At 48.8% G+C, this 24,875-nt stretch overlaps 1 protein-coding gene across 1 annotated transcript in view; it reads left to right on the top strand.

The window, feature by feature from the left end:
* Nucleotides 1-24,875, top strand: part of GNAI2 (G protein subunit alpha i2) — an 80,524-nt gene that overhangs the window by 38,792 nt on the left and 16,857 nt on the right. The window contains exons 2-4 of the mRNA XM_074198004.1: nucleotides 20,234-20,276; nucleotides 21,957-22,098; nucleotides 23,277-23,437. Of these exons, the coding sequence (XP_074054105.1) occupies nucleotides 20,234-20,276; nucleotides 21,957-22,098; nucleotides 23,277-23,437 (346 nt within the window). The remainder of the gene's footprint in view (nucleotides 1-20,233; nucleotides 20,277-21,956; nucleotides 22,099-23,276; nucleotides 23,438-24,875) is intronic.

The following is a 24,875-nucleotide window of genomic DNA, read 5'->3' on the forward strand; positions in this document are numbered from 1 at the left end:
TACATTTGAAGGACTGTTCAGCGGTCAGCATGCTTTCCACTCTGGGTTTCTGGGGTATCTCCTTGGAGGCCCAGACACCTTGGTTGGGAGGGGCTAAGGAGTCGCTGCTGAAAGTATGGAAGATGACTTCTCTTGGGGATGGAGGGGAGTAAGAGACCAGAGAAACCCCTTTTGGGTTGATGGGGGTAGGAAGCCTGAGGCTGAAGATGGTCAGCCTCACTGCCTCTCTTGAGACTGGAGCAGTGCCAAGAAATGCAGCTGTCCTAAATCCTTGAGCCTGGGATCTGACCTTTCCCTTCTAAGCCAGACCTAGAGATCTCAGACCATGTGGAAACATCATATCATTATGGACATTCTTTCAAGTCTCCCTTTTTGCATTACAGACTTTCATTTGATTATCAAATCAGTCTTGTGAGATATCAGCCCCATTTTAGAGATAAAGAAGCCTAAGCCTCAGGGTCGCACATACTTAGTGTCTGAGGCAGGTTTGACCAATTCTAAGATTTCTTCTCCTTGATAGCATCCTGCCTACTCACCTGAGCTAGGCTTTTCATATGTGGGAAGAGCACCAGATTTGGAGTTCTGTTTTAATCCTACCTCTGCTACTTATTTTCTGTATTCTTAGACAAGACCCATACCCTTGCTGGACCTCATTTTCTCTACCTGTAAAATGGGACTACGGTGGGGCACAATGGACTAAATGGCATTTAAAGCCCCTTTCAGTTCTGAATCTGTAATCTCATGGTCCTAAGGTGACGCCCCCTTGTTTTGTTTGTATGTTTTTCCAGGGTAGTAACTTTTTTCCCCAAAGGCAGATGGTTGTGGACCCAGGGTTCTAGGAACCACATTCCTTAAACATTCCCTTATGTCCTGAAGAGGTGGGCTCAGCAGTGTATTATATTTCTGGTTGAAACCTTCCTGTTGCACTTCTCAAAATTTAGAATTTTGAGAAATTCTCCAAATGACCTTGTTCTTCTCCTGGGGGACTCCATTCTGCCCCCCACCCCCAACAACTTCCGGGACTAGCCAAGGTTTTTCGTCTTGAGGAATGTTTTCTTGTGGTTTTGTTGGCCCAGGGAGGGCAGGCTGGTGACTTGGTTAGCAGCATTTTTCTTCCTGGAAGCAGGTCGTTAAAATAATTTGTCTTAAATAGTAGTTTTTAGCCAGCAGGACAGTGAGAAAATGGACTTCTCAGTGGGCAGCACTTGAGGCCTGAGTTACAGACGCTTTGGGTAGCTTGGCCTTACCATTTGTCCAAGTCAAGCATTAGTTGCAGAAGCTCAGGAGACTTACCTGAGAAGTTGCCACCACCCACAGCCAGATGTTTCTAAGTGTCCTTGCCCCCCCCCCCCCATGTGCACAGGGAAATAAGCTTGACAACTGTTCTTGCTCAATGTTTGTGCGCTTTGGCAAACAGAGTAAAGGTTTGGGTTTTCTGTACAGACTTCAGCTAAATGAAGCCAGAGGACTTGGGTTCAAATCCCAGTTTTGCCGTTGACCCTCTACATGGTTTGGTCACTTCTTCACTCTGGGCTTCACTTTCTCAGCTGTAAAATGAAGGGCTTGGAGTAGGGTTTCTCTCAGTCCCTTTTAGATATAAATTTTGTGAGACAAGTAATGGAGGTCAGAATTAGATTTAAGAATAAAGGAGGTGGGGGACAGCTAGGTGGCACAGTGATGGATAGAGTACTAGCCCTGGAGTCAGGAGGACCTGAGTTCAAATATAAACTCAGACCCTTAATACTTAGCTGTGTGACCTTGGGCAAATCACTTAACCCCATTGTCTTGTAAAAATTAAAAAAAAATAAAGTTGATATGCTTGGCCTGCCTCAACCCTGGTGGGTGAGTAGGGTGGTTTTGTTTTGTTTTGTTTTGGCATTTGCAAGGCAATGGGGTTAAGTGGCTTGCCTAAGGCCACCAGGTAAGTATTATGTGTCTGAGGTCAGATTTGAACTCAGGTACTCCTGACTCCAGGACCAGTGCTCTATCCACTGCGCCACCTAGCCACCTCTTGTGAGTAGGGATTCTTAGAACTCTGTCAAGCCTTATCCTGATTTTCAAAACTCAATGTGGGGGGGGGGGGGGCAGCTAGGTAGCACAGTGGATAGAGCACTGGCCCTGGAGTCAGGAGTACCTGGGTTCAAATCCAGCCTCAGACACTTAATAATTACCTAGCTGTGTGGCCTTGGGCAAACCACTGAACCTCATTTGCCTTGCAAAAACCTAAAAAAAAAAACCCACTAAAAATTCAATGAGGGTGGTTTCCCTGGCTTCTACATCATTGTTCTGGTCCTTCCTATGGTCTGAGGGTCCTTTGTAGGAAAAGAAAGATTGTAGAGTTTTTCAGCCTGATGGCCTTGCCTGGCCACAACTCCACTAACTCCCTCCAGTATTCAGTAATCCCATTTTACAGATGAGGAAACTTTGGGCTCAGAGAGGGGAATGAACCATACTGCATGGTTTTCAAACCAAACTAGGGCAAAAGATGGTTCTTTTTCAGGTTTGACTTGGCTTGCCTAGCTTCTGAGTTTTCCTTCCTACTTTCAGGCTCTCTGTTTCTGAGGCCAGTTATAGGCCGACTCCCTTTGCCCTTCTCAGCCTAAGGGCTACTGGAGGTGATAATTAGCACCTGTGAGCTGGTTCCACCCCAGAGTCAAGGTGGCCTGCCCTCTAGGGCTGCCCATCAGCTTCCCCTGGTTCTTCAGCCCCTATCCTTGGTCCTTCCCAGCTTAGTGGGAACAGCAGTGCAGAATGGTCACTATGGGGTTAATATATCCTGTCACTGGAGGGAGGCAGGTAGAGAGCAAGAGTGGGGACCAGATGCAGTCATGAAGAGCAGCCTTGTGGTAATTACCGCTCCCAGGGCCAGGCTCAGCAGATGCTCCTGTTTTTACAGCTCTCAAGAAACCATCACCTCTGGCTAATGGGCTTTGCCAGAACTGGGAAGAGGTGGCAGCTTGCAGTTGGGAAGGCCTGGAAGCAAGCCTTGCACTTCAGGGGCCCCAGGGAGTGTTGTTTAGGACTCCTGTTCATCGCGAGAAGTGTCCATCTGTCACAGTCTCCCCCCAGCATTTCTGGCTGCTGAGTTTCAAGCCCTTGGTTAGGAATGGAGAGACCTGGACCTGACAGCCAAAAGGACCCAGGCTACCTGAGGTGGTCCCAGTCAAGCATCTCCTTTTCTCCCCTAGGAATTAAGGAAAGAATGGAAGCAGGTAGTGGCTTCACAATGCCCTTCAGAGCCAGGATCCCCAGCGAAAGTGGTCCAGGCACACAGGATGGGCTGTCAGAGGCTTGCATAGCTGCCATGGCTACAGCTTGGGAGGCCAGCTGGCTAGGAGGGCTGCCTGGAGGAGCAGGGGAGTGTCAGATTTGGAATTAAGAGACCTTATCTGGGTCCCTAGATTAGTCCTCTCAGCTATGTGAGACTCAGGTTCCTGCCTCTGCAGGATGGGGCGGGGGAGGCAGGGGAATACTTTTAAATCATCCCCAACCTCAAATACTATGATCCTGTGCAATCCTATTACAAAGCTTAGGAATCTTCTATGTTGTGTCTATAATAGCTTTCACTTGACCAGAAGGTTGAATTAACCAGAGTATCCCTGTGATCCCTGGATTATAGATTTAGAGTTGGATGGGGCTCAGAGGCTATCTAATCCAGTCCTCTCTTTCTACAGATGAGAAAGCTGAGGCTAAGTGGGTTGTATCTCATCCCAGGTCGTACTGACAAAAACCCATTCAGTGCTGCCTCTATATCCACAGAAGCCCCTAGTTTCCCGGTTGATGTAGGCACCTAACTTCTTGTCATTGAATGCTGAAAAAAAGCTCTTTGCCTTGAGAGTGGGCTAACTTTGGCCTGCAGTGTGTCCTGCTGCCTGGGTCCGTGGAGCCAGATCTTGGTCATTCCCATTGACCGTGAAATTTTGGCCTTGCCAAGAGGACCCAGAAGGAAGCTTTTGGCCCAGTCTTTGTGAACCTGCCCAGGCCACAGCCGACTGTGACTCACTGATTTCCCTGAGTGGGACATGATCTGGGGAGCCAGGGTGGGGTGTAAGGGGGACGAGGGCTTCTGTAAGACTTCTCTTTCTCCTACAGCTGAACCAGGAGTGGGCCTCGGTATTTTACCCAGTGGAGCTGAGAAATCTGTGCAGAACATCCTTCCCCTTGGAATTCAGGGCCCCTTAGAATGTTAAGGTATGGCTGTGAAATATTCACTGGATCAGGAGCCATTGGGAGCCAGGATCCCACATAGATAAATGGAAAAGATTTCTCAATTTGGAATGACTGACCTTTTGCTTCATTTCAGTTCCAGGAATGTTTACTAAATACTGCTTTCATGGTAAGGCTCTGGGAATGAAAAAGAGCAATGGGCTTCAGATCACTCAAAGAATTTACTCTCAGTGAGGGGGCAGGGAGGGAAAAGCCCACTGATCAGAGGCAGTCTGGTATGGTAGGACATTGGGCAAAGCACTAAACCTTGGTGAGCTTTTTCTTAAAATGATCAGATCTCTAAAGTCTGCTCTTCTAATCTTACTGCATAAACAGTGATAGAAGAGGGAGGTGGGCACAAGACTGAGGAATGTTCCAGTGTGGCAGAAGGTAGTTTTAGTAGAGTCAGGCCTCAATTTTTTCTCCTGGTCTAGAGAATGGTACTTGGGGACAAGCCTTTATTTTCTTGCAACCCTGGAAGTGAATTCATGCTTACTTAAGTGAGTCTTCTTCTGGTATCCATGTTCCCCATGGCTCTCTGGGGTCATCTCGGCTTGCTGACTGGTCTATGTCTCAGGCTGGAGGAGTAGGAGCAATCTGCGAGGGTGTTACCGGCCCATTTTACAACCTGCCGATCATGCCACCTCTGGTGGACTCATGTGCTCTTGGCAGAGGACCCACCCTCTACCCAGCTGCCTTCTGCCCAAGTCATCCCTGCATCCTAGGAAAGGGCCCCAACCACATTGTGTTTTCCCAGATTGATCGGCTTATTCTTGCCCAGTTTTATGCCCTCTGAACCTTGCCTTACCTTCTGAGTTATATCTCTGCCCAGCTCAAAGGCAGATGGCATTCTGAGGACCCCAGCTGTTGAGAAATGGGGTTTCTGTTCTCACATCTAGCAGAGCCTTATGCTGACTTGCTTCAGCTAACTCATCTATAAATTGGGATCATTATACCTTATATTATATATAAAAATGCCAGGAAGGGAAAAGTCTAAGCACATCAAAAGAGAGGAGTTCTTCGAGTTCATCATTCTATACCTGGTATCCACAGGGAGGTCTCTGATCCTTTCTCTGGATTATGGGCCCAGCTTTCTTGAGAATTCTGATTGGGAGAATTTTCTTCCTGCCTTTTAAAAAGTATATTCCAAGCTATAATGAAGAGAAAGCTCATTATGCTCTGGGTTTTTCATTCTGAGAGGTTGGGAAAAGTATGGATCTTTTTTGAGAGAAGGGATGAGAAAAGAAATCACAGCTCATGTCTTACTTTTCCCCTTTGTTGAGCAGCTAAGTAATTGTTTAATTGGAGTTTGACCATTAATTACTGCTTACCCAAACCACCCCCATACTCTATTAAACAGAGCCGGAGAGAGGGGCCTGGGCAGCCAGATGTGCTTCCTTAGACTCTGTGTACTTTGAATAAATGACCCATTCCTGAAGCCAGGCCAGAGCAAATGGGAAGAGGGAATGATCCTGAGCCTCCCCAGCCCCCATTTCTAGAGGACTATTGATCAAGCTGACCTTGGGCATTGGTACTTCTTGGGCTAAGAACATAGAAAAGTTGACCTATTCCATGTGGATTGCTAAATGTGCATGAGCTGATAAATTCAAATTCCTCCAGCCTTTCTCCAGGAAACAGCTCAATGGCCAGCCTGGCAGCCTCCTCTCTCCAATCTTGTTTCTTTGGCACACAACTTCTTAACAATTCTTCCTGGGACATAGCTGATACATTGCCAGTGCTACCATTATTTACTGTCTCTGTGACCCCAGGCCAAATTATTTAAGCTCCCTGAGCCTCAGTTTCCTCTTCTGGAAAATGGGGTAAATGACACGTACCACTTCACTCCTAAGGATATAGTGAGGAAGGTGATTTGTAAACTTAAAAGCACTAGAATTATGAACTGATGTTATTACTGTTCCTGATTGGAACCAACTGGACTTCAGCTCTGTGTTCTTGGGATTGGAAAATATCCAACTGGGGGCTGTGGTGTGGTTCTCAGAGGAATGCTTTTTCAAGGTTTTGCCGGCGTCACTGGTAGCCAGAGAGTCTCTGCAGCGGTTGGTGCCCCATTCTCCTAGAATCTTGGAGCCCCCTGTGGGCAGGACCCACTGGCAGCACCTGGGCCCATAAAGAGTGACTCCTCCTTCCCCATAGAGTATTCTTCTGATTCAATGCCCAAAAATTATCATTTGCAAAGGAAGGGTCAAGGCATGAGGGAAATATCCATCCCAGGCATCAGTCACTTAAGGTTGATACTAGGGGCATGCCCTTCTGCCTGCATCTGTGAGTGAGGATACACTAGAGCTTCCTTCTTTTTTTCTTTTAATATTTTATTTATTTTTCCATCTACATACAATGATAATTTTCAACAATCTTTTTTTTGCAAGGTTTTGAGTTTTACATTTTTCTCCCTCCTTTCCCTTCCCCCTGACAGAAAGCAATCTAATAGAGGCTGTACATGTATAACAATGCTAAACATAGATCTACATTAATCATAAGTTGTGAAAGAAGAATAAATCCTAACTGGGGTGGGGGGGGAACATTAGGAAAATCCTTATTACATACTACAACTTTAAAAATTAAAGATAATAAACTTTGGTTTGCATTTAAACTCTACAGTTCCTTCTCTGGCTATGGATGGTATTTTTCCATTACAAATCTTTTAAACTTGTCTTTGATTATTGTGCTGCTGCAATGGACTGGACCATTATAGTTGAACATCATACATTGTTGCTGTGGTTCTTCTCACTTCACTCAGCATTAGTTCATGCAAGTCTTTCCAGGCCATTCTGAAGTTCCATCTCATGATTTCTTATAGAACAATAGCATTCCATTACATTCATATACCACAATTTATTCAACCATTCCTCATTTAATGGGCATTTCAGTTTTCCAATTCTTTGCCACTATGAAAAGAGCTTCTATATTTTTGTACACGTGGGCCTTTCCCCCCCTTTTCATGATCTTTTTGGGATATAGACCCAGTCATGGTATTGTTGGGTCAGAGGGTATGATCAGTTTTATTGTCCTTTGGCCGTAGTTCCAAATTGCTCTCCAGAAAGGTTGGATCAGTTCACAACTCCATCAGCAATGCATTATGAGCTTTTATGTAGAGCTTTTGAAGAGGTGGTACAGGATACCAGATCGGGGAGTGGGGAAATAGTTGGTATAGGGGCCTGTCTCCCCTTGGGTGGTAGACTGAGAATGGAAGGACATCTAGCCCTGCTGGCATTCATAATTAAAGAGCATATACCAGTTGTTAACTACAAATTCTGTGGCAAGGTGACAGAGACAGACACCATTCTACTTCATCTGTGCATGAAGAGCCTGTGAAGACAGTGGAGGGGAGGGGAGGAGGTAGCCCTGAGAACTGAAGGATTTAGAGCCAGAAAGGACCTTTAGAGACTACCAAGTCTTGTACAGAGAAGGACACTGAAGCCCAGAAATGTTGGGTGACCTGCCAGTAGTCCCATCTTTGCATGGGTCCATAACTTCGCGCTCTAGCCTCCCCAGGGTCTCACCTAGTCCTTCTAGACAGAAGTGATAGTTGGCTGCACAAATCCCATATACTGCTGTATGTTAGCCTCAGCATTTCTCATGTTCTTTTAACACTGTCTGGCAGTTATCTGGATCTCTGTCTATGTCTTCTGCTAGCCTCAAAGCTCCCTGAGGAGCATGACCCAGTCTTATTTATCTCCATTTTCCCCTGCCCAGCAGCACCCAGGGCACTAGTGATGGATACATTCCTCAGGTCTGAAGGCAACGGTGACCTATTCCCAGATCATTGGACCTGGGGCTCAGGAGGCCTGAGTTCAGGACCCATTTTTGCCACTGTGTGGCTTTGAATGGGTCCCTCCCCTCCTCTGGGCTTCTGTTTTCCTTATCTCACAGGCTGTAATTCCTAGGGTTTGGTTAGAAAGCTGAGTGTGTTTTTGTATCCTGTTCCCTTCTTTCTCTTCTGCCTTTTCACAGGGAGAGTGGTCTTTATTCTTCCTGGGTAAGGACAGCCCTGCGCCTCTCCCTCCCCCATCCCTGCCTGGCCTGGAAACTGTACTGTCCACAAGAATGTGGCCTGCCTCGTGGTTTGGCCATGTGGCAGGCTCATCTCTCCCAGGCCCCGGGCTGCAGGCCAGCACCAGGCATGATGCTGAGATTTAATGGGGTGGGGATAGAGCAGGAGCCCCTACTGCCTCTCAGCCAGAAAACTGGACAACACAAGGACAGGGTCTGGGGCTAGGGAGCCACTGAAAATACCATCCTCAGAGTTCTTTGCAAGTTTGACTTCTTCAGAGATCATTCCTGCAGTATATGGTCAAGCGGGGGGTACCTCATTTGAGAGAGCTCACTCCTGCCACTTGATCTTGGGGACCTGTGGATTCTCTCATAGATGGCCTCCTTGGCTCCCCACCTTTGTTTTGTCTTCACAGCGGCACGGGATGTGCCTGGGGGGGGGAGGTGGAGCCTTGACTTTGACACGCTCCCCTCCCCCCCCTTCCCAGCCTGCTTGGGGGCAAGTTGGATGGGGATGGTGGCTGTGCCAAGTCCATCTCTCTGCTGCATAGTCTCAAACTGAACTTGGGCAATTTCCCAGTAATCATCATTCATCTCTGTTGAAGATATCTGTGCTGTGAGCTATCTCCCCATCTTGCCTGAAGCTAGAGCATCCATTCCACTATAGGATGGCTCTTATGGTGAGCAATATTTTCCTTAGAGTAAGCCAGAATCTGCCTCTCTTTAACTGCTACCTCTCCACCCCACCCCACCCCTGCCCTTACTTGCTTTAAGAGTTTGAAGATGATGATTGTGTTCTTTGCCCACCCCCTCCCCTAAGTCCTCTCTGCTTTAGGCTAAAGAGGCCTGGTTCCTTGCTACTGAATAACTGGACTCACAAACTCATGTGTTCTCCTTCCCCCCCCCCACCAAACACACACACACACACACACACACACACACACATACACCAATAGCTAGCAACAACCACAGAACCTCCCCCCATTCCCAGAAACCCAAATTAGTTAGCATTTAAAGGGCCACTGTTTGGCCCCAAGGATCTCAGTAGTCTTAAACCACTCCCCATCTATCCGTGTCCCCACGTGGGGGCCACGTGGCAATTCTTGAGGCCAACCCCCCAGAGAGCATGGGTGGGAGGGTGAGTCAGGCCTGGGCAGTCATGGCTCTGCAGAAGCCGGGCCCAATGGAAGAAAGAGTCAGGTTGAGGCCCAGGGTGGGGGCAGGCAGAGTCATGGCCATTTCCCTACCCTGCTAACAAGAGCCAGTGCCAGATCATCCAGTAGTTCCAGTAGGTATCACCCCTGGGGAACATCCTCATCCCAGGAGCCCCTAGGTAAGCTCTTCCACTCAGAAGAGCAGGGGAAGGGCAAATGGGCATATCCAACTTCTTGAACCTCATGAATCACTTCTGGCAACATTTAAAACAAATGAAAACTTTTGAGTAAAACCCTACAATTTATAAATTAAATCATCGAACAGCAAGCTTTTCATCCAAAAAAAAGCATCATTATCTTTAATCAAATATTTTGGTATGATATACCAGAGTTTGTTAAACATCACCAATGATGAGGAAAAGTCCCCAGAGTTTTAATTCAGCCTTGAACACTCCCCAGTGTCCCTCCAGCTGCCCCAGGGTTGACTCTTTGGGCTGGCCTTTAGTTTTGAGTGGAGAGAGGCCTGGACCATTCTGAGCAAAACTGCCTCGCTTAGACAGAGCATGGACAGGCCCTGAACAATTCCTGCCCGAGGTGGGATTATGTGATTGTTGAAGCTGGCTAGTCATAATTCTGTAACAGCCACATCTGGGCTGTTACAGAGAGGGTCACCCAGCTAATAACCAGCTGAACCAAGATCCCAGGTCTTCTTCCTTCAAATCAAGGCTCGTGTTGCTTCTGTGGAACTCAGGTTCCCCCTTCTTGCCCTCCAAGATCCCAGCAATTGTATCTTGGGATTCTGTACCGCCTTCTCTTAAAACAGGAAAGTCATCTACAATTCAGCTTAAATTTGAACCTTTTTAAATGACAGGGATCTCATTACTTGCCAATGCATGTTTTCCCATTTTAGAACAGCTCTACTTGTTAGGAAGGCCTTCCTGCATTAACCCTCTATCTTTTCTCCCTTCTCCAGTCTCTGGGGCTGTACAGGTCAAATCTGCTCCTTTAGCTCCTTAAGATCCTGGAGGGCAGTTGTCACAGCCCCCAGGAGTCTTGTCCAGGGTAAACATCCTCAGGTCTTTGGAGTTCCTCACATGATGTGGTTTCAAGTCTCTGTTGAACAAATGACCTCAAAGTTCTTTCCAGTTTAGATGTCTGTGATCTGGGTGCATGATCTCCCCAGCTTGTCTTATCAACACTGACCCTCCTGCCAACAACATATACACATGCGCACGTAGTCACTCATGCTTGCTCACACACACACACACACACACACACTCACTCACACAGTGGATCCTCCCTGTATCCCTGGCAGGGGCTGGCTGCGTCAGCTGCATGGCCCTCTGCAGTACATTTTTCCCGACTGACTTTTTTCTTCAGCAAAATGAATACTTGTGTTTTGACGACAGGTTAATTTTAGCATAATCCTTTGCTTTTCTCCTCCTGCCTCCCCCTCTAAGGCTCTTCCCCAAGGCATGTGACTCAGCAGCCCTATCATTAGACATTTGGAGTCCATTTTTCTACAAGAGGGAAGGTTGGGTGTAAACCGAGGCTTGCTTCTGCCATCTGACCTCAGTCAAAGAGCCCAGGCCTATGATTTAGGCCCAATGGCCAGTACGCAACCCTGTGCCTGCTCCTGGGACAGTCCAGGGAACTGGGTGTGTTACAGTCAGATCAGTAGACCCACTGGATGCTGAGAAAGAGGATCTGTGTAGTGGAGACAATGTTTGAGGAAGTCAAGAAGCTTGAGATTGAATCTTTGTTCTGTCCATACAAGAAAGGCTTTGTTTTAACTCCCTGGGCCTCAGTTTTTCTCCTCTGAAAAATGAGGGGTTTGTCCTAGATAGGACCAAAGTCTCTTCCTGCTCTCAATTCTATAAACCCTGGGAACCTTCCCCTGCTCCACCCCCTCCTCTGGCCAGTCTTCTGTACCATGTTCCCCTGTTTCCCAATTTCTTGACCCTGTTATGGGAGACAGGCTTCTGGGAGTTGCTTCCTCAAGTCTAAGACCCCCACCTGCTCTTTGGGCAGCAGAACCCTGGAGAAAGGTTCTTTTAGTCCATCCATCCATCCCTTCTTTCCAATCTGAATTTCCACTCTCCTGTGTCTTGGCCTCTCAGTATGGCTTTCTCATTTCATTTTTCCTGACACTCCCCACACCTTCCCCCTGCCACCGAACTTTATACTCCTTCTCCAAACTGTTCGTCTTCTCCCTCTTGTCAGCCAAGATACAGAGTCCTCTCCCTGGCCTTCATCATGTTCTGTGTTCCTAGAAGAGCCCTGACCCATCTTTGCCAGTTGGATTCTTGCCCAATCCTCTAAAGCCCGGCACACTTACTGCTCTCTACAGAGCTTCTCCTGACTCCTTAACTTGACAGTGCTCTTGGCAGGTACTCTCTCTGCCTCACTCCTTGTGCAGGAGAGGCATTGGTGTTTGTAGAGACAGCTAGGTGGCATGTGGAGTCAGAAAGGCTTGAGGTCAAATGCTACCTCAGCCATAAAACCCCATCCCCATCAGTGAACCTGTCTGCCTCAGTTTCCTTAACTATAAAATGGGGATAATGACTTGCCTTCCAGTTATAAGGATCAAATGAGATCATGTTTGTAAAGCTCTTACATAGTGCCACACCAGATACTTAATCCCCCCCCCTTCCCATTCCTTATTTCCCCCAGGGTCTATTGTATTTTATAGAGGCTGAATCCTCCTGAGCATCCCAGAACACCCCTCTATCTGAGCCACCCCTTCCTCTTTTAGAACATAGTGATTTGAATGTCTCCTTGCCACCACTGAGGAAGAAGAGCATGTTGGATCTGGAGTGCCCGCCAGGTCTTGGGCCCCAGGCAATGGCACCCACCTGGGAGAGATTCATTAAGGCTGATTATCACCACTCTGCTGTTTACCATGGGCCTGGGGGAAAAGAGACTGCCCCTGGTTCCCAGGAGCTCCTGCCAGTGCCAGCATCTGTTACTGGGCCTGGGGAGCTGGGCCCTGGGGGAGAAGCATGTGCGGGTAATGAGGAAGACCAGATGAGACAACAAGGCCCTTTAATGTTCATGAAGCACTTTTACAGTCGCTCATTAGGAAGCTATCCTTATCTGGAAGTATTTTTTCAGTTGACAAATTCTCCTGTCTGATCAGAGGTGCAGGACCTGGATTGGAATCCCAGCTCTGACACTATGAGTTCTGTAACCTCAGAAAGCTGGCCACCTTAGTATTTCTCCAACATGGTACTTCACTGACTGCCTGGGCTAGGATTGAACAGATCACTGGCCTAGGACCCATTTGGGATCCTCAGGGCCCTGGTTCTGGTCCCATTTTTGCCATTAATTGGAGTTGGGGGGGGGCATCTATCTGAGAATGAATTGGATGTGAAAATCCAATACATACCATTAAATATATGAGCTCAAGATGCCAATTCATGACTTTGCTACTCTCAGTCCTGTAGGTCTGTTGTTCAGTCTGAGGATCTGTGTCCTGGGGCAGAATCCCTGTTGCTGGGACCCACAGGTGGGGCAGAAAGTCCTGTGGACCTTGGCTAGGCTATTGGGCCCAGGGCTGGAGTAAGCAAGCCAGGTCAAGCTGGGGTCTTCCTTTCCTAGTTTCTGACTAGGAGGGAGCTGAGGGGTGACTGGGTGTTGGGGTGACAGTGTGGTTTTTAGGATGAAATTGAAGCAAAGCATGGTTGAATTGAAAGGTGTTGTCTCCAGTGCGGAGAGGTGGAGGGAGGTTGTGGGGTAGGAGAGCTGTCTGTGAGGTTGGGCTACAGGCAGATATTTCTGGTGGCCAGGATTGAGGGCAGGAGTCTCCTGGGAGTCCAGGGAAAGGTGTTTGATTTTAGGACCAAGACAGACCCTGGGCCCTCCCTGAGTCTCCCCAGTGCCATCCTCCCTGCACAGCCCAAAGCTTGTGGGAGGATAGCGGCCATTCTGGAGAAAGATGCCTCAGGCACCTTGAAGTTTAATCAGCATTCATTAGGTTCCAGTTATATGGGGGGAGGCAAGGCAGGCCAGGAGAGAATGGAGGCTGGGAAGTCATACCAACACTGGACTAGCCTCTGCCCTGGAATGCCCAGGCAGGAGCTGCTAAACTAAGCTCAGACAAAGCGCCGGATGTAAGAATCTCCAAAGGCTCATGTTTTCCTGGGTGATTGAGAGAAGATCAGGGCACCACACACTTAGAGCTGGAACTCCTGAGAGGACCTGAACCTCGCCCCCCTGGTTCTGCAACTAGTCCAAGGTCACACAGGTAGTAACAGGTAGCAGAGCTGCTCCTCTGGCATTCATGGGGGTGTGTGGGGCCTCATGCAGGGGCCCTCAAGGAAGAGGCTCTCAGCTGGCAGAGATGGAAAGTCCTTTGGGAACACACCCACAGGGTAAGACCAGAACGGGAATAGTATGAAATAAGGTTGGGAAGGCAGGTGTTCACAGCCAGTCTGTGGAAGGCTTGGCATGCCAGGCTAAGGAGGATGTTTTCTCATAAAGACAACAGGGGGCCACCAAGGGTTTTTTAATTAATTATCTATTAAAGAACACTCTGTGTTCAGCACCGAAAGTGGTGAAAAATCATGGTTTGCCCTCCAGGAGTTCACAGTCTAGTAGAAAGGGATCCCCACCCCCAAAGTATGACATGAGAAATAATATACTGGTGAGGGAAAGGCGGCTGGATGGCAAAGTGGGTGCAAGGCTAGGCAGGCCACATTGACTAGCTGTGTTGTGTGCCCCTGAGCAAATCTCAACTCAGTTTCCTCCTCTATAAAACAAGGCTAATAATAAGCTCCCCAGGTTGTTGAGTCAAAGGAGACAATTGTGCCTGGCCCCTCACAGACCCTAGTTCGTTGTCAAGGACCTGGAGCTGTAGCAGCAGGAAAAGGAGTTGCTATCTGACCTGGAGGAAAGAATGAATCTCAGCAAGTAGGAACAGAGGGGGAAAGAGGAGCAGAGGCAGAGAGACCCAGAGAATCCTGGGGACAGGCCACTCCGCCTTCTTGTGAGTGCCTCTGGAGATAAGCGTCAAGGGGACGTGAGAGCCCTTCCACAGTTTGAAGGGTCGTCCCTGGCTGGAAATCCCTCTTGTCAGTAAATCCTTCACTCCTGACAAGAAGTCATTGAAAGGTGATAAGCAGGCACTTGCAGAGCTCAGCCCTGTCACTTGTGAAGAGCCTCTGGTCAGAGGGCAGGTGGTTCACAAAGGGGCCTTGCCACTTTCTGAAGGAGGGTCATCGAGAATCAGGCAGCCAGGACTCGGGGTAGGGGGAACGCTCCCATTGGCGTGGCTGTAGGATCATTGGTCTAGGCCGAGAAGGGACCCTCTCTTCATACAGATGATGAAGTGGACCAGAGAGGGAGTCTTGGAGGAGGGGACATTTGATCTGGCCTTGAAGGAGGGGAGAGAATAGAGAAGTGATAGCTGAGGATGGTAGTTGAGCCAGCTGTCCCAGAAGCTCAGGCAACCTGTAGTCAGGGATGGGTCTGCCCCCTCCAAGGCCAGCTCCCTAGGACAGGACTACAGGGTGGCAGGAAGTCCTAGCTTCAACCCTGGTCTTAGAGGCTTCATATCTCTGTGACCCTTGGTTGATTCTTTAACTGTCCATACCTTGGTTTTCTTATCTGACTCCAAACTTATGGTCCTCTCTCTGATCCCATGATTTCTACCAGCCTACATTTGTTTGTCTTCCCAGTTAGATTGGGAGCTTCTAGAGGGCCGGGACTGTCCTCTGTCTCTTTCTACTCCCAGTGGTTGTCCCAGGGTCTTAGAACAGGCACCTAAGGGTGCTTGATGATATGTTCAGGATGCCACCCCATGAGGGGGGTCATTGGAAAGCCCAGTACTAGCAAGAATGGGCTCCACATACAGCTTGAGAGTGTGGATCTGAGTGGGCTTCATGGCGGCAGTGGGAGGGATTTCAGGAATCTAGGAGGTGACGGGCCCACAGCCTGTCCCCTAATTCCCCCTACTGCTTCCCTATCATAGGGCGCCCTCTCTTAATTCCCTGGAAGGCACCAGCACTGCCTCTCTGCCTGGCCAATGTCTGGGAATGTTTGCTGGTCCTTCTTTCCCTAACTCTCTGAAGGGGCACCTGGTCGGCTTCCAGGACCTTAGACTATGCAATAGGAGGGCAGCTCTGGCTTTGTGTGTCCGTCTCTCTCTCTTTCTCTCTCTTTCCCCCCCTTCCCTCCCAAGGGTTCCCAGGCCTTCCAGGGGGGGCATTCGGCAGCAGACCCCCCCCCCCCCCAATCTATTCCCACCTCCTGAAACTCTGGTCCAGGCCCAAATTTCCTCCTCCCTGATGAATTTTTCCAGAGATGATCTTTTAAGTCAGGCTCAGACTTGCCCTTGGGTCAGCCTTTGGCTGCGAGATGGGCAGGAGGTGGTTGGGGGTGATAGCAGCAATAAGGGCCCTAGGGTCACACCAAGATTTTCCCCAGATCCCTCCAGGTTCCACAGATAGCATTTTGTTTCATTTCAAGAGGCAAGACAGCTAGCTATTCTTGGACTAAGGGGGAAGCACAGTATAAAGGACAAAGCAGTGAGAAAAAGGCTTGAGAGGGTACCTGGGTTGAGACCCTGGGGCCTCAACTTACTTGTTGGTTAAATGAGGGTTTGTACTAGATGATCAATAAGGTCCCTTCCAGCTCTAAATGGCATAGTCTGAATATTTCCAGTTCCATCTCTGTTCACTGGGCTTCTTCAGGCTTCCACCCCACCCCTGCTTTAAGATACAATTATCCAGGCAGTGCCATTTGTGAAAAAGCTCTGGTTTCTAGACTTCCCGGCAGCTGTCCCTGCCCTCCACCCTTGTGTAGCCAGAGAGTTTTAGGCTTTAACATTGGGAGAAGTATAGATATCTTAAAATAAGGATCAGGAAACTGAGGCAAAGGGGAAAGGCCCCCTGCCCAGAGTCCCACTGGTCATAAGCAACAGAACCTGGATTCAAAGCAGAATTCAAACAGAACCTGGATTCAAATCCTGTGAACCTTCCATAAGTCCCCCACCCCACCCCTCAGTTAGTCACTTCTTAGGATTCATTGGGATCACTGATGTCCAGGAATGGATTTGGGGGTTCTGAGAAAGAGAAATAAAAGGAGACAATGAGAGGAGGCATGTGGCTCTCTCCTCTTGGTCCTCCTTGGGCTAAGAAGTTAGGAGACCCTGGCAAGTAAGGAAGGAAGCAGTTTGACTGAAGATGTTTTAGAGACATTTTACTGCATGAGGTTCTGAGGGCTCTGGTGCTCTTCAGTTCCCAGCCCCCTTGGAAGCCCAGGAGTTCTGTTTGAGAGAAGCCCACATACCATATGAGAAGATGGTTTGAAATCTGGAGATCCTGGTTTGTGTGTCATACTGCTGGGATCATGGTCATGTCATTTAGCCTGTCTGAGTCTGAGCCTCTTATGGTGTCTCTGGCTGAAAAATAGTGATAGTTAGTCATCCTTGTTCTGACTATCTTGTAAATCTGGATTATCATTCAACTGGGAGAAGGGCCCAGAGGAGGGGCAAAGTCTCAGTCCCAGAGCTAGTTAATTTTGCTTGGAAGCAAGGAGATCGACTCATCTTGCCTTGTCCTACCAGCTGAACAGCATGGTGTACTTGATCTTTTCTGTGCTCTCTGTTTTGTGCTTGTGGCAGATCCAGGGGGCACCGGGGCTCCCCACTGTCAACAGTTCAAAGACTGCTCTATAATTGCTCCAGACCTGTGGAGAAGATGTTTGACTGGCTGGGGTGGGGGTGGGGGTGGGGGACTTTGGCACAGAGAGCAAGGTCTCTGGTGGTCTCCACACTTGGTTAAAAATAGGGAAGGGTAGAAGACAACGTGGAACAATCTCCGAGTTTTACCAGCCTAGAGCCAACCAGGAGCCACCTGATACCACTAGGGAGTCTGGGTTTCTTCTGCCTGTCCGGGAGCTTGGAGAGTCTTCTCCATGGTAGCAAGCAGGGGAAGCCAATCTCCTTGAAGGTCTTGAGATGGGCAGAAGCTGTTGGTACCAGCCTTAATGGCAGGTATTCCATGGGGGAGTGTAGACGGGTAGGAGGCAGTTGATGAAAGGCTCCAGGCTTAACTCAATACTTGTTTTCTCTGAGCAAAACCCGAAGATTTTCCTGCAAGGTTTGGTATCCCTTAGCATCTGCACATTCCTCAGTAGCTGGATGTAGCCTTAGGACAAGAACTGGTCTTCTGTCCAAGACACTGGAAAATGTAGATGTACGATGTAGTGGATAGACTTGAAATCTGGAGATTGCCCTCCACATCACTGAATGCTCTATGCTGGTGCCTCAGCTTCCTCATTGATAAAATGTGCTTTGGTTGTCCAGCCTAACTCCCAGGAAATTGAGGAAAACATTGTCTAAACTTTGTAGAGCTAGAAAAATGAGATATTGTTTTTACCATAGTGGGGCTTGAATTTCCCTAGTCCTGAGACGCACAGGAAACCAAGCCTCTGTGCTGGAGCTCAGAGAGGGCAGGGGTCCAAGGCCCAAAGCTGCAGATGGACCCTACACAGGAGAGGCTGTGAGGGGGTCACACCCCACCCCTAAAGGCAGGGGATTGAGTGCCAAGGAGAGAACAGGCCCAGTTGTCAGAGCTGGAAGTGACCTTCGAGCGCAGAATAGAGGTTTTTAGTCTTTGTCCTGGCTCCATTGACAGTCTGGGGAAGCTGCCATACACCTTCTAAGAACTGTGTTTTCAAATGTGTAAAATAAAGTCCAGAGGATCATAGAGTTTTCAAAGCCCAGTTCCATGAACCTTAGGTTAAGAAGCCAAAGTATAGAATGACTGGCTTCTGGAAAGCACTTAAGAGTCATCTTGTGCATGTGAAATTCATACTATCCCAGGCCCTCATTTTTAACATCAGCAAACTGAAAGAGCCCTGCAATTGGGATCAAAGAATCTGGGTTTAAGTGCTGACTTTTCTTCTTCTGTGACCCTTAGGAAAATAACTCCTCTGCTTGTGGGTAAATTGGGGGGGGGGGTCAGGTATTTGGATTGTTCCCTCTTTCTCCCTGATCCCATCTAAGGGAGCAGACCTGTCTTGATATGTGTACAGTCGTATACACATGCCAGTCCTTCTGTCATATACCAGTCCTTGGGATAATAGGAACACAAAGGTTCCCCTCCTTGGGTCTAGAAAGCTCAGAGCACTTTGGAGGTTCCCGCGAGGGCGGGAGGGTGTTGCCTTTGTTGTTCCAGTTTTGAGTACAAAGGAAGGGGAGGCTTGTCCAAGGCCACCCAGGAAGAGGAACGGCCAAGCTGGGGATGCTCTCCCTGCTGAGTAGTCGGGCTGGGGAGACAGGATGCTCCTGGAAGGGAGCCAAGAGACTGGGGAAAGGACCGCAGATGGGGCTGTCCTCCCGAGAGCCTGTCCCCACCCTCTGTGACTAGGGGAAATGGGACCGGAAGCCAGGCAAGCCCGGCCACACCTTAGTTCCAAGTTCCTGCCATTGTGCTCAGGGAAGTCGGGGGCGAGCTGGATGGAGGGCACTCCAGGTCTGGGCGTGGGCCCCTGCTTGGGAGAAGGGTGCCTTCCCCGGTGCTGCAGCCCTCGATCCCCAGGTCATGGTCCCAGCCAAGCCTCCCTGTGCACTTCTGATCCCAATTCGTTTGGACCTTCACCAGGGTTTGTTGTGTGCAGGACACTGGACTGTCGAGGAGACAGAGAGAATGAAATCTGATATAGAACAGTATATGGAATGCTGTGATGGATCTTTAGAACCCATTTTCCAGATGAGGAAACTGGGGCAGAACATAACTGTAATACAAAGCACAATGTGATGAGGGTCAGGAAAGTGATCTAGACAGGGGAAGTGGGGAGACAGTCTGGCATGAAGAAGGAGCATCACTGTACTCTCCCCGCTGCACTGCATCTCCCATTGCACATCACCCACCAGAACTGGGGCAGGGCTCCTTCCATCTCTCTGTACTTCCCTTTTCTGCTCCTGTTAAAATGGACTGTCCCTTCCACTTCTGACTCCTGTGACTCCAAACTGCAGTGGGCGGTCCAAGGCCTAGGAACAGCCCTCTTGGCTGGGGGGTGTTCAGGAAATGCTTCTGGAGGAGGTGTGGAAGTTGGGGGTGGGAGGGCAAATCAGATGGGCTGAAAAAAAACAATCTGGAGGCAGCCCCTTTCTGTTCTTTAAGGTAAATGTGTTGATATTTGTCTAGTTTGTCATAATAAAAGAATTATTTTTTTCTCAAGAAAGGCATGGGATGTGTTAAGGACAGTAAGAGTATACTTTGAGACCTCCAGGAGCTACTTTATTATCCCTGTGGGTGGCCCCTCTAGTAGTTCAGGTTGCAGCCTTTCTCTTGGTTATGTGATGGACCAGCTCCCTGGAGACCTTTCTCACCACACTTAGCAAAAGTGTTCTGGTAACAAAAGACAGCCAAACCCATTCCAGACTGCTTTAGGCTTGGGAGGACTTGACACAGCCCACCCAAGGCCTGCTCCACCCTCTGGGAGGCCTTTTCCAAGGAGGACCTTACTCTTGGGTATTAAAGCTCAGAATGATGATCAGAACAATGCTCATTTCTATCATTACACTTGGTCATTTCCAAAGGAAATGTACTGAGCCTCACAAACCCCATGGAGAGGTCATAAAAGGAAGGGATAGGCTGGATCAGCATCATCTTTGGTCAAGCAAAGATGGGGACATGTTTTCTCCCCCCCTAGAGGCCTCGGTATCCCTTGATAAGGGAGGGCAAAAATCTACTTGAAAAAAACAAGTAATAATCCAAACATAATCCTTGTAGCTGTGCTAATGCTGGATAGTCCCTCCTGTTACACTCAGAGAAGCCTGTCCTCCCCTGGACTCCAAGTGTTAGTAGACCTGGCTCTGCCTGATCACAAACCTTTCCTCCTTTTTTCCCCAGGTGCTGGAGAGTCAGGGAAGAGCACAATTGTAAAACAAATGAAGTAAGTAATGGTTCTTGGTTGGCTAAAAGATATTGTAATACACATGCTGGCTGTTGAAGGCACTTGGACTTGAATATAGGAATATGGGTGTCTAGAGGGCTGTGGGGGAGCACGTGGGAGATACACAAGTGTGAACTGTGTATAGGCGATCTGAGTGAGATGTATGATGGTGGCTCCATATTGGAACTAATCATTGCCCCCCCCCATGTCCTCTAGACTAGCTGCCTTCCCTCTGGGGCTAGCTGGAGAGGGAACAGACTTCAGAAATGACTACAATGCCAAACCAATTGTAATCTTGCAGCTCCATCCAGGCTGTGGACAGGTCACTTGGGTTCTGGGCCTGACTCTCTTACTCCTTTGGGCAAGTCATTTCCTTATGTTCTCAGTTTCCTCTCATGTAAAATCAGTGCTTATTGATAAATGATTGAATAAAATAGGAGATTTGCATAAAATGGTCTCCTCCAGCTGGGATAATCTGTGTGTCTCCAGGGACCTTCCTTTCACATCCAACCTTGTAGGCTCAGTATCTGGCCATTTAGAGCTCAGATCTTCAATCTCAAAGAACACCATCCCTGCTTGAGAGTAGGTCTTTCCCTAAGTCTGGAACCTCTAGACTGAGACTTGCCTTAAAGAAATGTTTTCCTCCACCAAAAAAAAAAAAATAATAATAATAATAATAAAAATGTTTTCTCAAGATTTCCTAAAATCCATGAAAGTCTTAGGTGCCTTCACTCTGAAAGGGAGAGGAGGAAACTAAAACCCAGTGTGGGGCAGTGATCTGTCAAGGGTCCCATAGTGAGGGCCAGAGCCCATACTTGGCACAACATGCAGTAGGGGCAGAAAGGTGGACCACCAAGAGAGGAATGTCAGGCTACCTATCTAGTTTCTTCATCTCCAACTCAAAGGCCTTGGGGCCTTCTTTCCCAAATCTTTCACTGAGCTGGAGCTGGAGCAGGAACTGGGTTCATAAAACTCAGACTTAAGAGAACGAAAAAATCTAGTTCTACCCCCTCATTTTATAGTTAAGGAAACTGAGGCCCGGGGGGTTTATAACTTGTCCTAAGTTATGGAATTAATAAATAGCAGAGTTGGAATTTGAGCCTAGTACCCTTCAGAGAAAGACTGGGGCTTCAAGAGCTCCAGACTGGAGGCTGCAGGTGTCTTGGCTCTCCCAGCAGCCATGATGTCTTTTATCTGCCAGACTTACCTCTTCCCTGCCCTCCACCCTCAGTTGTAATCTTGGGGACCTAATGTCTCCAGTGAAGCACTGTGAGGGACCAAGGGATCATAGCCTGACCCAAGGATTCAAGGGCCAAAGGCAGCTGTCTCTACATTTGTTTCACCCTGGGATTTGTAGGTATCCTCTACTTACTGTGGGGCCAAAGGATCAACTAAGTTCTCTCAGGAAGTTGAGGCCAGTTTCCTCATTTTCTTCCTTCCTTCCCTCCCCCACCCCTGCACCTACATGACCTGTTGGCCTCATACTAAAACGGAAATAGTCACTCTTATTGTATTCTCTTCAGTCAATAAAGAAGGCAGCTGGCCCTTCTCTCTGGAATAGGCCTAGAACCCCCAGAGCAGCCAGTGAGAATAGCAGCCCAGGGATGTGTGGGCCAGTGTTGGGCAGGGGCATGTCCATCCAAGAGGGCAGGAATCTGATTTTTTTCCTTCCCTCTGCAGGATCATTCACGAGGATGGTTATTCAGAAGAGGAATGCCGGCAATACAAGGCTGTGGTCTACAGCAACACCATCCAGTCCATCATGGCTATTATCAAAGCTATGGGCAACCTGCAGATTGACTTCGGGGATCCTTCTAGAGCAGTAAGTCTCCTCCCCCTGGGGCTGCATGCCAGCCAGTTAGCCCAGCAGGTTAGATGTATGCCTTCACAGGATTTCAAAGTTGGAAAGGCCCTTAGAAAATAGCCTGTCAGAATTGAGAGAGGCATGGGAGGTCTGAACTCGGTGGAACCATAGAACCTGAAATGTCTTGGGCCACAAAGCTCAACCCTTTCTGGTTTCTCAGGGAGCATCTCTTCCAACTAGATGAATAGATGCCAGTGTCATCTGGAAGTTGCTGCAGGGCATTGGCTCCAGTAAATGCCTGTTCAAGAGTCCTCTCTAAATGAGCATCTTGCCCTGCTTGAGGAAGCCCCTTCAGGGAAGATGAGCCTACCATCTCTCTGGCCAGGGACGACCATAGGTACCCTGAGCCTGGATCTTGGCGTTTGCTGAAGTGTCTCCTGACCTTCTCTGTGGCTGAACTGGGAGAATGCCTGGGCTGTTCCGTTTCCTCCCCTGTGAGGGCTCAGATCTGAACCCGGGTCTCCTAGTGCCCAAGTCAATCCTCCTTCACCCATGAAGCCACGCCGCCTCTCTTCTTCAGGATAAGAGAGAAATCTGAGATTCTGTGGGAGTTGCTGGGGATGTTTAGCCTGCAGAAGCACAGACTGGGTGGGTGGGGGGTGGGGAAATGATAGCTAGCTGTTTGCAGGCATTTGAAGGGTTGTCATATATGGGGAAGAGAGATAAGACTCCTTCTGCCTGGCCCCAGGGGCAGAACAGGAGTCGTGGGTGGAGAGTGGGAAAGGCAGATTCTGGTGCAGTTCAAAGAGGGAATCCCCAGTGAGGAGAGCCAGCGGCACCAGGGAGGGGAGGTTCCTGTGGTCATCCCTAGGGGATCTTCTGGAGGAAATTCAGACAGAGATTAAACCAAAGGCCCTACCAACTATAGTACAAATAATCTCTGGGCCTCGGTTTCTCTTTCTCCAGGTTCTCTGTCAGGCCATTAGCTTCCATTGCTTTATTGCAACATCTTTGTGAGGCAGATAGGGCCATTTTATAGGGAGGAAAACTAAGTCCCTAGAGGTCAGGTCACCAGTAGGTCTTCTGACTCCCCCTGCTCAAGTCTTCCAGATCTCACTCCACAGAGGGGCAGAGGAAAGAGCTGAGTGGGGCCCGAAGGAAGCTTCCCTAACCTGGATGCTCTGTGGTGCCCTCAGGATGATGCCCGCCAGCTGTTTGCCCTGTCCTGTACTGCAGAGGAGCAGGGAATCATGCCCGACGATCTGGCCAGTGTGATCCGGAGGCTGTGGTCAGATGATGGTGTGCAGGCCTGTTTTGGCCGTTCCCGAGAGTACCAGCTCAACGATTCAGCTGCCTAGTGAGTACTGGGTAGGCTCCTGGGCAGGGGCAGGCCTGGGAGACTTGGGGGGAGGGGGGGCTTCTGTAAACCTGTCCCAGATTGCATCTCAGGCCTGGCAGGTCAGGGGAAGAAGTATTATCAAAAGAACTTGTACTCTCAAGAACTCAGACTAAATCTTACACACTCGAACACACATACACACACATGTCAGCAAAGACCCTCTCATCCCTGGGATGGGACCTGAGGAGGGTATAGGTAGGCCAACTCCTTTCTTTCTTTCCCTCTTTCCTTTAACTCACATTTCCTGGGGTCCAGCTGCGTGGAGAAAAGACCAGTTCATGGAATCCAAACAAAATCAAGTAAAGGGGGACAGCTAGGTGGCACAGTGGATAGAGCACCGGCCCTGGAGTCAGGAGTACCTGAGTTCGAATCCGGCCTCAGACACTTAATAATTACCTAGCTGTGTGGCCTTGGGCAAACCACTTAACCCCATTTGCCTTGCAAAAAAGATTCAAGTAAAGGGGTAAGAGAGACCCCAGAAACACTCAGGCAGTGCCACATGTGAACAACCAATGAGGCTCTGAGGTTTCATATACTGTTGATAACATAAAATGTCCCTGAGCATCTTCCTCTTCCCGTACTGTGAATGCAACTTGTTCAGGTCCTTGTAGCCCTTTTTACAGATGCAGCAGCTTCTACCAAGACAAGTAAAGGGACCTGTCTCAGTCACAGCCTCTAGAGAGCCCTTCCATTTGGAGGCCCAAAACAGTAGAGAAAGGAAACAATATGCCCAAGATCTAGACCCTGGTCTCTTGGGCCTCCACATAACCCAAGGATGGCTCATCTCTTGGGGTCACTCAAAGGACCCCGGTGTGTAGTCTGTGAGTCCAGGCACCTGGTGCCCGGTGATCTAGATGAAGTCTGAGAAAGATGAGAAAACTGCTCCCTTCTGGAGAGGACCTAATCAGTAAGGGAAGAAGCATGTTTTTAGCACCTGCTGTGGACATCGCACTGTGCTAAGTCCATCCACAGCCTCTTGTGATGTGAGGTGTGCCAGTGTGGGAATGAAGGAAGAGGAGCAAACCTTTTCTAACATGTTTCAGGGTTTACAGAGTACTTTTCTTCAAACCACTTGATAAGTCAGCCTTGATCCTTTTCCACTGTTGGCTCATTTTTCAGACAAATGATGAATTGAGGAAACGTGAGGTTCCCATTGTGAACTTTGACTTGGGGTCCCTCAGCTGTCTCAGATTAAAGTCCCAGAGCTAGAGATAGAATGCAGCCCCTGGTCTGAGCCCTGTCTTTAGTGGGGGAAACCCCCCCCCCCACCGGATCACTCTTCCTGCTGAGGAAAATTCCTCATTCAGCTGTTCTGCTTTGGCTCCTGCTCCTCTGGGAACTTGCCCAGCAGCTCCCTGGACCCTCTTGGTGGGACCTCAGAAGCAGGTTCTGAACT

Source organism: Macrotis lagotis, chromosome 8 (genome assembly GCF_037893015.1).
Source record: "Macrotis lagotis isolate mMagLag1 chromosome 8, bilby.v1.9.chrom.fasta, whole genome shotgun sequence".
NCBI classification, from domain to species: domain Eukaryota; kingdom Metazoa; phylum Chordata; class Mammalia; order Peramelemorphia; family Peramelidae; genus Macrotis; species Macrotis lagotis.